The sequence below is a fragment of the Habropoda laboriosa genome, unplaced genomic scaffold, assembly GCF_001263275.1.
Source record: "Habropoda laboriosa isolate 0110345459 unplaced genomic scaffold, ASM126327v1 scaffold67, whole genome shotgun sequence".
Classification (NCBI taxonomy): Eukaryota; Metazoa; Arthropoda; class Insecta; order Hymenoptera; family Apidae; genus Habropoda; species Habropoda laboriosa.
The window spans coordinates 4,671,191-4,686,711 of NW_017100242.1; the positions used below are offsets into that span (position 1 = coordinate 4,671,191).

At 30.5% G+C, this 15,521-nt stretch overlaps 4 protein-coding genes across 5 annotated transcripts in view; 3 read left to right on the top strand and 1 right to left on the bottom strand.

Moving 5' to 3' along the window:
- Positions 1-582: 582 nt before the first annotated feature.
- LOC108571935 lies at positions 583-2,804 on the top strand. Its single transcript, XM_017934092.1, has 4 exons — positions 583-689; positions 1,596-1,736; positions 1,862-2,008; positions 2,655-2,804. Exons 1-4 carry the CDS (start codon positions 621-623, stop codon positions 2,802-2,804), a joined length of 507 nt encoding a protein of 168 aa, XP_017789581.1. The 5' UTR covers positions 583-620.
- Positions 2,805-3,358: 554 nt separating this feature from the next.
- Positions 3,359-7,173, top strand: LOC108571989 (protein tumorous imaginal discs, mitochondrial-like). 2 transcript variants are annotated; one of them, XM_017934163.1, is made up of 7 exons: positions 3,359-3,663; positions 4,026-4,263; positions 4,935-5,392; positions 5,466-5,729; positions 5,833-6,277; positions 6,625-6,736; positions 6,875-6,951. In XM_017934163.1, the coding sequence occupies exons 2-6, from the start codon at positions 4,068-4,070 to the stop codon at positions 6,723-6,725; spliced, it is 1,464 nt and encodes a 487-aa protein (XP_017789652.1). In that variant the 5' UTR covers positions 3,359-3,663; positions 4,026-4,067; the 3' UTR covers positions 6,726-6,736; positions 6,875-6,951. The 2 variants fall into 2 exon arrangements, with proteins under 2 accessions (XP_017789652.1, XP_017789651.1); XM_017934162.1 differs by lacking the exon at positions 6,625-6,736 and having other exon boundaries at positions 6,875-7,173.
- A 1,333-nt stretch (positions 7,174-8,506) lies between these two features.
- Positions 8,507-14,178, bottom strand: LOC108572048 (potassium channel subfamily K member 10-like). Its single transcript, XM_017934233.1, has 6 exons — positions 14,142-14,178; positions 11,875-12,211; positions 10,353-10,592; positions 9,810-10,142; positions 9,162-9,392; positions 8,507-8,830 (listed from the first exon to the last, which is right to left on the bottom strand). Exons 2-6 carry the CDS (start codon positions 12,185-12,187, stop codon positions 8,574-8,576), a joined length of 1,374 nt encoding a protein of 457 aa, XP_017789722.1. The 5' UTR covers positions 12,188-12,211; positions 14,142-14,178; the 3' UTR covers positions 8,507-8,573.
- Positions 14,179-14,728: 550 nt separating this feature from the next.
- Positions 14,729-15,521, top strand: part of LOC108572060 (beta-1,4-glucuronyltransferase 1-like) — a 2,502-nt gene continuing 1,709 nt past the window's right edge. The window contains exon 1 of the mRNA XM_017934247.1: positions 14,729-15,343. Within this exon, the coding sequence (XP_017789736.1) occupies positions 14,750-15,343 (594 nt within the window). The 5' untranslated portion in view covers positions 14,729-14,749. The remainder of the gene's footprint in view (positions 15,344-15,521) is intronic.

The following is a 15,521-nucleotide window of genomic DNA, read 5'->3' on the forward strand; positions in this document are numbered from 1 at the left end:
AAATGTTAAAAATTTTCAATTAATAAATTTAAAAAATATTAGAAATTTTTTAATCTATAAATTTATATTGTTTGCTTTAATGATGCAATATAATTTTTTACGAATTTTAATATCGGAAAGCGATTTTACTTCGAACGCTACACTCTATTGTATATTACTGATGAATGATTGTATATTAATATTACTTTATGTAAAATTTGTATTGTTATTTCATTTTAAATTACAAAGGAATAGATAGTAGGTACTAACGAGTTAGCAATAACGTAACTTCCTACAGATTGTTCGTGATAAGCTTAATAATAACATATCTTATTTGCTTTTTGTATTTCCTACAGTATCATAGACAATTTTTTCTGCGCATGCAATTTTATTTCCCACGGTTTCGTGTTTAATAAACGACAAAGTTGTCACGCAATCATTAACACAATGTATTTCATTCAACGAATAGTATTATAACAATACGTAATTATTGGTAGTTTATTGTTCTAAGACAACCAATCATTGCGAAAATACATCCCACAAAGGATCGTGTAGAGCTTTAAATATGAACCGCGCATCAGTTGGAGAACATTGAGATTTTTTTAACAAGTGAACACAATTTCTGTTACGAAACCGTCGTTATGAAGTCGTCGATTATAAAATTACTATTGGCCTCTGTTCTATGCATTATTTCATGGACACCTGTCCAGGTAAAAATTAGTATAAACATAATTGTGCACAATTAATATAGTTATAAACATATTTTTCGGGAATATCTGCATTGTTAATGTATCACTTTCTACGGTCTTTAATTAATTTTTTTTACCTTTTTACATGCGATCAAAATATAGGCTTTTATTCTACAAAATATTATTTAAATATTTCCATTTTATCCATTCGTTTAGAAATTATGATTATTTAAAATCAGCAACTTTCGATTTGTTACACTCTGCACCTTCCTGTGTCGATTGTTTTTTACAACTTTCCCATCGTATTTCTTGGAAATAATTATACTTTCCTAATTCGTTGGAACTTATAGAATTATGTCTCGTAAAAATTTTAGATGTCAGTACAACCATTTGGATCATTTTCTACCACACTTTTTTTCGATGTTTACTTCAACGTTTAACACTTTCACTGCCGCAGCAGCAACGCATGCGGCATCTTGTGTGGCAGTATCGATACGTAGTGCGTGTCGATCGGTCACATTGAAAGTCGATGGCACCGTTGTGCGATAGGCGACTACCACCACGAATTTTTTGTTGAACGCAGACGCTGCGTGTGTGTATATTTAGATGCCTGGCTGAACTACGAATTGGTGGCACTCGGCATGCTCCTTTTTGATTTCAGATAGCAGCGAAGGTGTTAAGCGAAATTTGTAAAATTGGTCAAAATGATATATAAAAAACTAAAATTGAATTACACAGAATATAAAAAATTGAATCGAAAAGTTGAAGTCACTATGTATTTTTTAGTGTTGCAGTAATAATAATTTAATTTATTACTAATTAGAAGATTCGTTTAAAATGTTCAACTAATGTCCTTTTAAAACTGATCTATGTTTGTATATGCAAAATATTACCTAAGTAATTGATATGTACTTTTCTGTTTTTTAGTCTGAAACTAAAGCAACAATACGTACCTTCGATATCGATATTCCAAGCAACGATGTTATCGACTCATGGACATATGAACTTGAAAATAATCTTGTTGATTCAACTATTAACATTAAGCAGGATTGTCCAGAATCAATAGAGGTATCAATTTAAATTAAACAGATTAATTTCGTGTTATATAATAATATTTTAGCGCTATTGTATATCAATATTTTAATAATTTTCTAATAATTCTAATTTTCTTAATAATAATTTTTCATTTTCAGCTTGAAATACAGGTTTTTCAAGAAGATGAAGTGGTTTCCCAAGTTTTTAAAGAACTTGATAAACCCATGAAAAATTTCGAAGACTATGGTATTTGTGGGATGCTGGATTATACAGAGCCTGATGACGACTCATGTTCCATACTCCAAGTAAGTCACGATATTGTATAATGTTTGAACATAACTATAGTTAATAACTACACAAATGAACTTAACTATTATTATCATATGATCGTTATTGAAGATGGTCAAAAAAATTTGAGTTACATCATAGGTATGATTTATGCGACGTAATAATCTATAATTATAAAGGACAAAATTTTTACTAGTAACAGTGTCGAAAGTGAAAAATCTTTATTTAGTTAAATAAATTTTTATTTAATTTTCATAACTTTAGACATTGAAGATAATGATAGTTATTATATCAAATTATGTGCAATTGCATAATTATAGTTCTTTAATTATATCTTAACCAACAATCAGCAGGATTCTTTATGATACAATCTTTCTACATTCGATATGTTTTTCTTTGTTTAATTATAAACTCATGTGACATGGAAGTTGTATGTACATTTTTTTTAATTTCATTGTGTTGATTACTGGGCATCAGTTTATTCTATTTGTAACCAACACTTTCTGTTTTTTATACCAAAGGAAAATGTTACAACTAACTATATTATTTTTATTTCCTAAGTAAACAAAATTCTAATTATAAAAAGTCATATTTTATCACCTAGGAAGATAAGTACACTTGATTAATCAATTGAAATATTAATACGTAAATTTTATCCTTTAGGGCGAACAAAAGTGTAAAGATTGTGATATATCCGGTTTAATGAAAGATTTGTCACCCGGCGATTATAATATTAAATCTGACTTCAGACAAAATGGCAACGTGATTGCTAGCATCGTCATGAGCATAACAGTGGAAAAGAGTGGAATATGAAATGTTTGATTTATTACATTTATCATGAAATGTTGGCTTCCATTTAAAATTGTTATTACATAGATTTTACAGCTAACATTCGTGATTATTAATTATAAACAGTTTGGTTAATTGCTTTTTAATATTGTAAAAGTCCTCGTTATGTATTTGAATAATAAAGCTATTAGCATATACAATCGTTGTTACTTACTCTCACATTCAATTTTCTTTTTAAAAGGTACATTCGAATATCTAAGTTATTTACAAAGTAATTATATTTAAGTATTCCCATGCTCGATTAAATTGGAAAAAAGTAAAGTCCGTTTATTTAAATTCAAAGCCAATCGTGAAGTACGGAGCGATATTCGAATAGTAGGCCACATCTAGTTACTTGAGCAACGATACTGCGGTGTCTATTTTGCTCTGAGCTGAGCCAAAAGCAGCGGTCGGGGCAAATAACGTCAATAGTCGTAAAAGGAGTGGGGAATAATGGTAGTGTGGGAGAGTAGGTTCGCAGGTAGACATGTGTTGGTACCGTTCGTGAAGCGTTTCGTACCATCGATTGCTTTTTCAACCCGTGCCTATCTTCAAAACATAGTTCTCATTCTTACAATTAGTCCGGGGAATTACACTACTGCATTTATACAGTGCCCCACCGCTGCTGAAATAGGTGTAGTTTACAGTTCTAATATTGTTTCATGCTCCCGTTTGTCTGACCACTTCATACAGAGCAATTTCGGGAGCGGTCCTGTATAGTATATTTACAGTGTACGTGCAGAGCTGGACATCAATTAATTTTAAGATAATCAGATTGTACCCTAGAGTTTCCCACAAAAGAAGTCGTTGCGTACCTGCCTTTACGGTCTGGACCATAACAATAGTAAGTTTAAATTTATAATTTTTTAATAATAAATAAAATTTTGTATGCATATTTGAAAGAAGCATATCTTCAGCTCTAAACTGAGTACACGAACAAAACATCATCTTTAAATAAAGTCGAAATATTGATACTGAAATGGTGACGCGTTTGCTCATTTTCGTTTAATTTTTCAAAATTTTAACATAGAATAGCTCTAAAAATATTCGAGATAACAATCTAAACTTTTATATAGGTTAATCTCGAGACTATCAACAAATATTATGAGTTTGAAAAAATTCATGACAACATGTAACCGTACTTTTGTGTTTAACATGGATTGGTTGGTATATAGACATGTACCTAGTTATATGTGTCGTTTCTAGAAAATATACTTTATTTTCGATATAACACGTGATACTTCAACCATGCGTCTCTTGTACAACATGGCGACCGGCAAAGGACTGGCAATCGTTTTCCGACCAAAGACTATTGATTTAATCAGCAATAGTAATTTAAATAAATTATCTTGTGCTATTGCACGAAGATGTACTTCGTGTCACCGACCTTTCACAACAATAACATTGGGTGTCGGCAACTGGAATCCAAAAAAAACAAGAAAATGTAATGTATATTTCTGACCATAAAGAGTAGAGATTACATCATGCTTTCTTTCATAATGCATGAATTTATTAATATATTAAATATGTTCTGGTATATCATATAAATTTTCCATTTTAGACTGCATGTTTTATAATAAATGTTTTGTTTAATTACACGAAAATTTCAACTGTCGAAACAGAACATAACCGCACACTTAGCGACACATGATTTTTTTCCTTTCTAGTAACAATTGTTTATAATTACCTTAAAGTAGATTTTGATTACTTAAATCTTATTTTGTATAGAATAGTATGAATATCGATTAATTTTACGTTAACATTTGAAACTTATTAAAGTGATCTTAAAAAAGTTTACAAATTGTACAATGAAATGAAAATGTCATTTTACTTTTAGTTCTTTGCACTTCCTTAGTCTTAGTCCTTTAATTCAAAAATAAATTTCTTAATTGTTTCATTCTATAACTTATTGTAATAATAGTGTAAAAGTATAAAAAATTATTTTATAAATTCCAAGTAGTTTATTAATATTTGTTGCAAATATATAACTTAGTGCAAAGATATAAGAGTAAAATATTTTCTACATAACATGTTTTATCAGTACATACTTTGCTATTTTTATTATGCCTAAAAGAATTACTTAAATTTAAAATAATTTTTTAAATGTAATTACAGACATTGTAGGAAATTCAATACAAACTCAAAGAGGAATACATACAACATGTAAATTGTTAAAGCGTAATTATTATGATATATTGGGTGTATCTAAAAATGCTGCAGCTAAAGACATTAAAAAAGCTTATTATCAGTTAGCTAAAAAGTATCATCCTGATACAAATAAAGGAGATCCAGATGCAAGTAAAAAGTTTCAAGAAGTTTCAGAGGCATATGAAGTATTAAGTGATGATAACAAAAGAAAAGAATATGATACATGGGGAGCAACATCAGAACAAATGGGAATGGGACATGGTGGTCATGCCAAAGATTTTAACCAAAGCTGGCAGTTTAGGTCTTCAATTAATCCAGAAGAATTATTTAGGAAAATATTTGGAGAAGCTGGGTTTCAGAGTACTGTTTTTAACGATTTTGAAGATTTTGCAGAATCAAAGTATGGTTTTGGAGCAGCTCAAGAGGTACATATACATTCAAATATACATATTATTACATTATTATATGTTAGTGAAGTATAAACTTTTTCTTGTTTAGGTTGTCATGAATTTAACGTTTTCTCAAGCTGCCAGAGGAATAAATAAAGATATTCAACTAAATGTAGTAGACACATGTCCAAAATGTTCAGGTTCACAATGTGAACCAGGAACAAAAGCAGTTAGGTGTCCATATTGTAATGGAACTGGAATGGAAACAATTAGTACTGGTCCTTTTGTGATGCGCTCCACGTGTCGTTACTGTCATGGTAGCCGGGTGCATGTTAAGTTTCCATGTACTGAATGTGAAGGAAAAGGACAGATGGTACAAAAATATTTTATGCTAATTAAAAATGCTCAAATTTACTTAAATCTAATAAGTATTTATAGACACAGTAGCTGTTTTATATAAAATGTCATTTTAATAGGTACAACGTAAAAAGATAACAGTTCCAGTTCCAGCTGGTGTGGAAGATGGTCAAACAATTCGAATGGCTGTTGGTAACAAAGAAATATTTATAACATTCCACGTGGAAAAATCAAAATACTTTCGAAGAGATGGTCCAGACATTCACACAAATGCACAAATTTCATTATCACAAGCTGTACTTGGTGGTACAATACGAATAGAAGGCGTTTATGAAGATCATACTGTACAGATTCGACCTGGTACTTCATCCGATACTAAAATTCGACTGAACAGTAAAGGAATGAAAAAGGTGAATGGTGCAGGATATGGAGACCACTATGTACACATTACAATTATTGTACCTACAAAATTAAATGATAAACAATTAGCATTACTCCAAGCTTATGCAGAATTAGAAGAGGACACACCTGGAAGTATACATGGCATAACATATAAAACAGATGGTAAGAATAAACATGAATAATAACAGTGATGGTTACACATAACTTATAAAACATGCATATCCTTTTTTTTTTTTGTTGAAGTACAATTTTTTAAATAATTGTTTCTCACAAAGTCGCGTAAAATTAGACTTTTGTGTCGCTTGAGTTTCCTTACGTGTACCTGCACTTATTCGTTAAATAAATTATGTGAAACTTTATATGTGCGTTTCATTAGTGTTTCATATTAATAAAATTCCTAGTTTGAAAAGATAAAATATTAACAAATTGTTGAATGAATTAACTTAATAATCCGAGAGTTTTTTATATTAAATTCTTTCGTTCTTAGATTGTATGTACTTTTTCGGCAGGTCCGAAGGTAAAAACTCAAGCGAAACAGAATATGCAGAATGAACCAAATGATGAAAATAATGGCCTTCTTAACAAAATCAAGAAAGCTATATTTGGATAAATTTAAAATTGGTGAGTGTCAACTTTTAGGGGGAAACAGAAATTATTGCAGTTCAATAAAATTTAGCTTTGTTAACAGAAAAATGTATGTATTTTGTCCTATTGTGTTTTGTGATTGTCCTACAGAAACATTTACATCTTTACTTACAGGAACTAAAGAAAGTTATACTGGTCCTCTCAATTTGGTGGAATCCATACGGATAGCATTAGGCAATCAAGATATTTCTGATGAAGACTGTGTATCTTCTAAACCTGAAAGTCCAGAAGATAAAGCTCAAAATAATTCTGAAATGAAAAATAGTAACTCAAGAAATGAAGATCTTACCACAATGAGAAGACATAAAATGTCATAAATATTTTTATTTTAATATTGGAGACTTTATGATTTCGTAGAAACAATAAAATGAAAAAATATAAACGCAAAAGTAACTATCGTATAAAAGGACCCGACGCGCATCAACTTTATAAATCGTATTGAAATTTAAAAAGAAAGTAATTGTGGACGCAAATTACGGCTTATTTTATTTCTATGCAAATTTATTGATGCAACTTCACAAATAGAATACATCTATAAAAAAATAATTACAGAAGATTCAGAATTAATAGGTAATACTTTACTTATTGATATATTATTTGTATAATAAAGCATGTAAACTGTAATATTTCTACCTGTTTTATCATTACATCCTATATTCTACACTGTTTGAAACAAATCCATAAGTTTAATATTTTGTTGTTGCTAGCATTTTCTACAACTATATGATACAAATGAATAAGAGAACAGAAAAACATAAGATTATAATGTATAAAAATAATTTGTTAATTGAATTATTTTGCTTTTAAATGTAATTAATAATAGTGCATGCAAATAATTTATTTTATAAAACTGATTTTATTTCTTTCTAAATAATTAATGCCTTTTTTACCATTATATATTCTCGATAACTGACAAAATAGATTCTGCGAGTCATCTGTCATATAAAATGTATAAGGTTGCTAGAATCTCAATACTTTACAAAATCTCATTTTCTCTCGAAAAATTTCAAATATACAAACATTTTAATAATACATTCTAAACATTTTCCAGTTTCTTGACATTTTTCATTACATTAATTATTCTTTTAAATCATCTACTGAAGCATGGGTACGAGAGTACACTCTATTTTTTAGAAATACATATATTAAGATGCACATAGGTTATTTTATCTTCATAACATACTGTATTGTTATACAATATACATATGTAAGAGTATGTATATACTCATGATCATGTGTTAAACATAATTGTTTTATTTTATTATCTTCATCGTAATAAATTTATGTATGTATATAATTGATGTATTAAATACCCCATTAAATTTATTGCTTGTAAAAATTCCAATAAATATAAATATAAATACATATAGTGTGCATGTCGATGCATCGCCGCATTAACTCTTGGTGGGATATCAAGAAGTGATAAGGCAAAGAGGGGGCAATATTCGTTTCTAAACATACTAAACACACACATTAGCATGTACTAAATACACACAGTATACACACACCACACATGATACAAGCTGACCGTGCGACAAAATATCGACATCAACTTTTTAGAGATCGTTATAAGGGGGAGACCACGCTTTACAAAATCATTTGTAATTGTACATTTTATAACTAGAATATTTGGTATTGACAGGAAATAAAATAATTTTATTCAACACATTAATAACTTTTTATAAAATTTATTCCAAATATTGTAAATGTTTATTGTTGTACTTTTTATTTTATTATGTGGTTGTAGATTACAACACAAAATTTAGAACAGCAATTATAATTATATTTAAGATATGAAACATTTAGTGAAAATTTAAGCCTCAATTAATAAACCATATTTGAGACCAATGTTGGTTAAACTCTGTGTAGCTGATACACGCAATACTGCAACTGCAACAGCAGTGATAGTCACTGCACCTTCCAAGTAAAGACCGTATAATATTCGCACATAACCAACTATTGTTGAAAGACCACCAGCAGCTGTGAAATCCAGAGGAAACAGAATGCTTGATGCAATTGGTCTGGATCTGGCTATCCCGAAACACAGGATTCCCAGTAGATAGTAGCTGCCTATAATTTAAAAAAATACAACTACTTACAATGCTGACAGAAACAAGACCGTTCACGTAAATTTCCTAGCTAATAGCAAATATTGTTTTATTATATTTCAGTAATTAAATTTCATATTTATTTATTGTAAGACATATTTACTTGCACTTTCTTTTTTTAACCTATTGATTAATAACGATTTTGAAAATTGCTTGATGTAATTGTGACTCGGCCGGTTCTTGTAATGTTAAAAGAAGAGTTTCATTCTTAAATGTTATCATTGTTAAAAGGTGAATCCTGAATGAAAGTTAGAATATACATACGTATGTATTTCACATGAATGTATAATTACCTACACAAACAAAGGGTATTATTTTAACCCACTTGGGTACTGGCGCCAAATCATGTAAAACAGTTTGATCATATTTAACTAATTTTCTGGATATAGCATATTTCTGCAATCGTACTGCCAACAAAAGACCAAGATTCATAATCAAAAGAAAATGCGCAGGTATACCAATTGCTGCAAAAATAACGGTTACTGTTCGACCAGATGTCGTTCGTGGAACCGGAGCACCAAAACCTAAAAGTTAAAACAAATCGAAGTAAATTAAAAATCATGGCTCAGTATCTAATTTATAAGAAACATCGCCATTTTTCTCAGAATCTGTCTAATTTTAACCAATATATAAATTAATGCCTATAAAATATTCAAAACCTTTGTATTCTTTTAAATATTTTAAGTTTGATAGGTGTATCTAAACTTTTGCGTCTAACTGTACAGCGTATTCGGCACATATGTAAAGAATTATTAAGGGGATCCCCCTACTGTGATAGTCGAAAAAATCGATATTTGTTTGCATAAATCAATAGCAATACATCTGCAGAATATGTTCGTGAAGTTGTAAACTAAAATTCGAAGTATTAACCAGGCTACAATCGATTTTATACGCGGACACAACAATTGAAAATAATTAGGAAAAAGATTCATCTGAATTACCAAGAGTGGTGAGAAGCGAAAGAGCAAAGAGAATGCAACCAGAAAATGTCCAAAGTTGTCCGTTGTTTCCACTTTCGTTATATCCAGAATTAACTGCAACCAGCAAAAGTTCTTCGTGTTTCGCTACATATTGTTGGATTTTCTCACTCCAAAGTGGCTCTACATCTTCCTCTCTTTCTGTACGTAACTGTCTCAATTCTGTTGCTAAACCCACCGCTAAGTGATTCTGCATATTCTTCCATTTTGTTACTTGTTCACGTTCTCGACGTCCTTCAGTGGCACAGAAAGCTACTGCACCAACAATAGCCCAAATGGTGAGTAACCATAATAATCCTGTAATATGTAAATAATATTAAAAATATGATTTCAAATCTTCAATTAATTAATTTATTCTATTAAGCATAATTAAACAAATTGTCTGAATTTTCTATACTAAAATTTTTTCGGAAAAAGGAAATATGTACATATTTAATAAACCATTTATAAAAGATTAATACCAATTACAAACTATCAATAAAAAGAAGGATACCCATTTATTTTTACCGAACAACGAAAGCGATAGTCTTCCTAAAAATCTAATGTACTTCCAGATTGTAGAAAATCCTTTTACATTTGTTGAATTTTCGTCTTTTTCATCAACAATATCTTTAACGGATGGTAAAACTCTGAGCCGCAATGGTAGTCCAATCAACGTTTGAATAGCTACGGATTTTGTTGATTTTTCAAAATTTCTAATCACTTTATATTGTGGAGAAATTTCTCCCAAAACTGTTGTAGGTGCATCTAAGAATAATAAATTAAATTATCACTACTCGTCCAAACTATGCAGTCCTGTTATTAATATTAAAAGGCAAATTTTATTTTTAAAGCTACAATTATTGTATGAACAATGTTTGACACAAGCTTAGGCAGATATTTATATTTTATGTAACATATAGAGTATATCATGTAGTTCCACAGAGTTTTTGACAAAACAAATTTAGTAAATTTTTTACCGAATACAGGAAATACGAGATATAATTTCTTAATTTGTGCATATTGTTAATTATTAACATTTTTTTCATAACTTCAGTCTTAGAGATATCTATAATGTATGTAATAATATGTAAAGTACTTTTGATGTGACCGATCGATCGACAGACATTGTCGACACTGGCATATAAGGTAATACTGCATGTAAGTACTTATGCCTATTCGCTACACCCGTAACAGCAAACGTGTTAAGGTCGAAGCAGAAAAATTCTATAGAACGTCTGTTACGATTTAATATGCCTATAACTCGGGTTACCATATATTTTCATCACTAAACTGAGATAAGTACAAAAAATGAAAGAACAAAAGAAAAATTCTTTGAAAAAGTGTACTTTTATTATAGTAATTAAAAAATCACATAAAATGAAAGAAAATGGTAATTAAAGGTAGAGCAACAATTTATTTGGGAGTCAAGTCATATTTTTCTGTAGATAAAACTTTCTTAAGAAATGTTTTCTATTCTTAATTTATTCATAGAATTCCGTACACTTTAGAGCTCTTTAAAAATCACGAAATCAACAACCGAAACGTACTTTTAAACGGGGACTTCCCCGGTCAAACCGGGACGTATGGTAACCCTATCTATAACCGTTGAACGGTAAAAGTGGAACCAAAAAATGACGGAGGAGAAAATCACGCGACAGCTAATGTATTCGGCCTATATGGTAAATATTACGATATGGTTGTATAGAAATCATAGATTTTAACGTTAAAAAAGAATTCACTTTTAAATTAGAATATTTATTACATAAAAAAAGAATTTTCCTTCCAACCGATTTTTGTCTTACTTATGTATCTTATTCTTAATAACATTTATCAATGAAATTACTAAACGACAATTTGCTAAAAAAAAAAAAAAAAAAAAAAAAAGAAAATCACACTTATCGCTTTCTTTTCTACTCTGAATAAAACATATCTCATCCTACATTGTTAATTTGTATTTTGTGCATTCTCGGTACCACAATTTAATTCATAAATATTGAAATATTTGATTGTACATATGTGTAACAAAAACCGATTAAATTGGTCATACCAATCGCGCAAACTACATCATCATCATCATCTTCATTTTCGTTGTCCTTCTGTTGTTCCGACATTTTTATGTGAAATTCAGTAACACGATGTTCAATTTTCTCCTTTGATTTAGGATATACTAAGTTCCTACGAGTAAAATGTATCTTGTGGATTCCGAATGTCCTGTACATTTCTGCCCCGACATGTTGCTTACGAGTGCATCCAATCGTGGTCGACGGCACAGTTGTCAACTTCGCAACGTCTACCACACCACTAGCAGGTGTCGCTATGTCCCCAAGGGTTGGCGGTGTTGGAAAAAGGGGCACGTTCATCGACGAAGGTCAAGGCCACTTCAACTATAAATTTTAACGCGATCATATTTACTGATTTTCCTTTTTAAACTTATTTATTCATTTACTTTTTCATTAGCAATACAAAGATCGTTAGATCACAGGACGTATGTTTATCTTTAATAATACACATATAATGTATATAACCACTTGTGATCTTATCGTTTCTATTTTCTAATACTTAAATAATCCGTAGAAAAAATATGTAAAAAAAATCCACTTTAACATTAGCATTTTATTTTTGATGAACTTATGTTCCACAATGATAATGCACCACCTTTTTGATATTATTAAGCAACTTATACTTGAAATATATAAAGTGACATTGAAAGTGGCCCACATGTTACATGTATGTAAGTACATTTCATTTTATTTCGTCGCTCACTACACACATTACTTTCATGGAAATTACGTGAAACTATTTTAACGTATATAAATATCGAAAATGCTAATTTTCTTAATTTTTTCTTTTTTATTATAAACAATACTGAAAAAATTACAACAAAGTTATATCATCGACATATATAAATAATTGCTGTTTTCTAATTATATTTAAAACATAATTACCTAATTTAAAATACATTTTTACACGTATACTTTATTCGATAATAATTTCAAATAAATTTTCGAAAATGAGAGTTTCACTATTAAAATGTGTTTACCTCGTTATTCTTGTAAATGCAAACTTAGAATATTTCAAAAAAATTTATTACTCATTCTTGAAATATTCTTTTCAATATAGAGAATATACATATACATATACAGTTACTTTAATATAAAATAAAAATGTAATCTAACTTCTGTTGAGTGATCGAATAATAGGTGCTGAAGCAAGTTCAAGAACTTTGAAAGTAGGTCAAATATAAACTATTTAACATGTTTGACGTTGAGGATCGAAACAAGTATGCAAAATGAAACTTGTGCTACAAACTGTGAAATAATTATTTACATAATACTTTTCCATAAATGTCGAATGATATTAAAAAAATAAAGAGATAAGATTTTTTGGACAGAAGTCATCGCTAATATTCATACGTTATTTACCATCCAATAAACATGTATTGTTGAACTATAATATAATATATACATGTACGATCATTGAACTCAACTCGACGCATCGATATTAAGTACAATTTATGCTCCACATAACAATAAACTTAACTCGCACATCACGAATGAAAGGAAAGGAAAGCAGAATAAGATTTAATTTCGAGAGATTATGGTGTTTAGAAAAGAGAACGAAAGAATCCGTTTAACTCTGCGAACAATTTAGGTACTACTGGCTCTGTAGTATTGAATTTTAATAGACTTAGCTCGTTGCATGTTCCGGTGAAAGATGTACATATATAGTAATATAAATGGTTTCTCTTCGGTATACTAAAATTAGAACACAGCCTTGGAATCAATCACGAAAATGTTAAACACATTTCATCGCAAACGAAACTCATCGCTCTTTTTGGTTAAATATATCGCACTAGACACCATTAGATGTATGATTACTTGTAAACATAAACGTACGTTAACTTATAAATGTAATACGTGTAATAACATACATACGTACGCAATTTGAATAACAGTCACGAAATTCTGCAAATTTTTAAATTTAATTATAGAAACTAAGATAATAAGATAAACTTAAACTGTACAAGATAAATTTAAACTTTAAGATAAATATAACCTTTATTTGCAATTATTAAGAACACTTCTTATTAGAGAATTATTTTATAATAATAAAATATGTTAAATATACAAAGTAAAAGTTCTTGAACCTACGTCCTTTTAAAAAAACAATGTAGGTATTGCACCGACGTAAAGTCATACATTCTGGTATAGGAATAACAGTCTGATAATCATCGAATTATTACTATTTGTATCACGCAGACTGACAAGATAGTCAGAAATTCAGCATGAAGGTTACAAACTTATTAACACGTACGCTACTACCCGCAAGTCAAAAGGGGATATGCCGTGTGCCACTGATTTTTAGTTTCAACCAGGCACGTGCGCACATGCACACGCCGCCTCTGCGTTCAACGGAGAATTTATGGTGGTAGTTGTCTATCGCACAACACGCACTATCGCCACTGACAACACATATTTATTGTATTGCTTTTTATAACGCATTATTAAAAATTGTTAAGGTACATATTACTGTACATGGTAGATTTTTAATGGAAACAGTTAAAGTTATTGCAAAAAAACTAAGTGTACAAATATTTTATTGATACACTGTATATGCTGCGAGTATGATTGACATTTGCACAGATTCGGAATTGAAAACATTGTCAGTTTTTCCTTTCAATTTTTTAAGTCTGTCTGTTTCTATTCCATGGTTAAAGAAAATTTAGATTTAGTGTTTTTAAATTGAGCTGACATGTTTGTTTTTATAAAAGTAAATTCTAACAAATTGATCGAGGCCAAACACGCTTGCGCTGTATTGATTGGAAATTGACGGTCTCGCTGCCTAGTTGGGTAACAGCAGCGCAGAAGTAATAGTTCAATGAATTCATCACGTTTGTAATATGGAAAATCATTTTCTCGATTATGATTACCAAAGAGCCCAGAAAAATCTTTTATATAAAAAAAAGAGCAATGCGTTGCTCTGGTCGAAGGTTTCTAATTTGGTTGAGCCTAATGCTTCTACTTATCTTGGTTGGTCGTTTCCTGGTCAATCACGGATTTTATTTATCGATTCTAATAATCGGTAACACCGACGTTTTAATACCAAAGAGTCATTTAAGCTCTCAACAAGAAATACAGGCTGGAGTACCTACTTTCGCAGCAGGCACATACATGGCTGGTCTACAACCTAGGAACAAAAGTTCTTGCAGATGGTACCATGGCCTACCGGATGTTCTTTTGTATTCCTCTACCAAAATCAACGGAAGCCCTGAAATCGGTGAGAAGAGTCCCTACAGAGTCCTACAGTTCATATTGCGCGGAACCGAGGAGAGGAACAAGCTGCCCCAGGTGACCCTCTGCACGCACGCCACTGCAGATCAGGTCTATGGAATTGTGGAATTAGCTAGGAGATGGGAAGGCCCGTTAAGTCTGGCCATTTTCACGCCTGGCCTCGACGCTGGTATCGCCGTTGCTCTCCTCGATCGGGCCTGTCGATGCGAACCCGAAATGTACAAGGTTTCCCTATGCACTCGCTCCTAAAACGGGTCGCTAGAAGCATAATTAAATTTAAATATGTATATTGTACTATATATTGATATTCTTCATGACGATTAACATGATTTTATTACTCTTAATTATTTTGATTACAATTGATGTACAGTTCTGTTTTAGAAAATTTAAGAAACTTGCCATC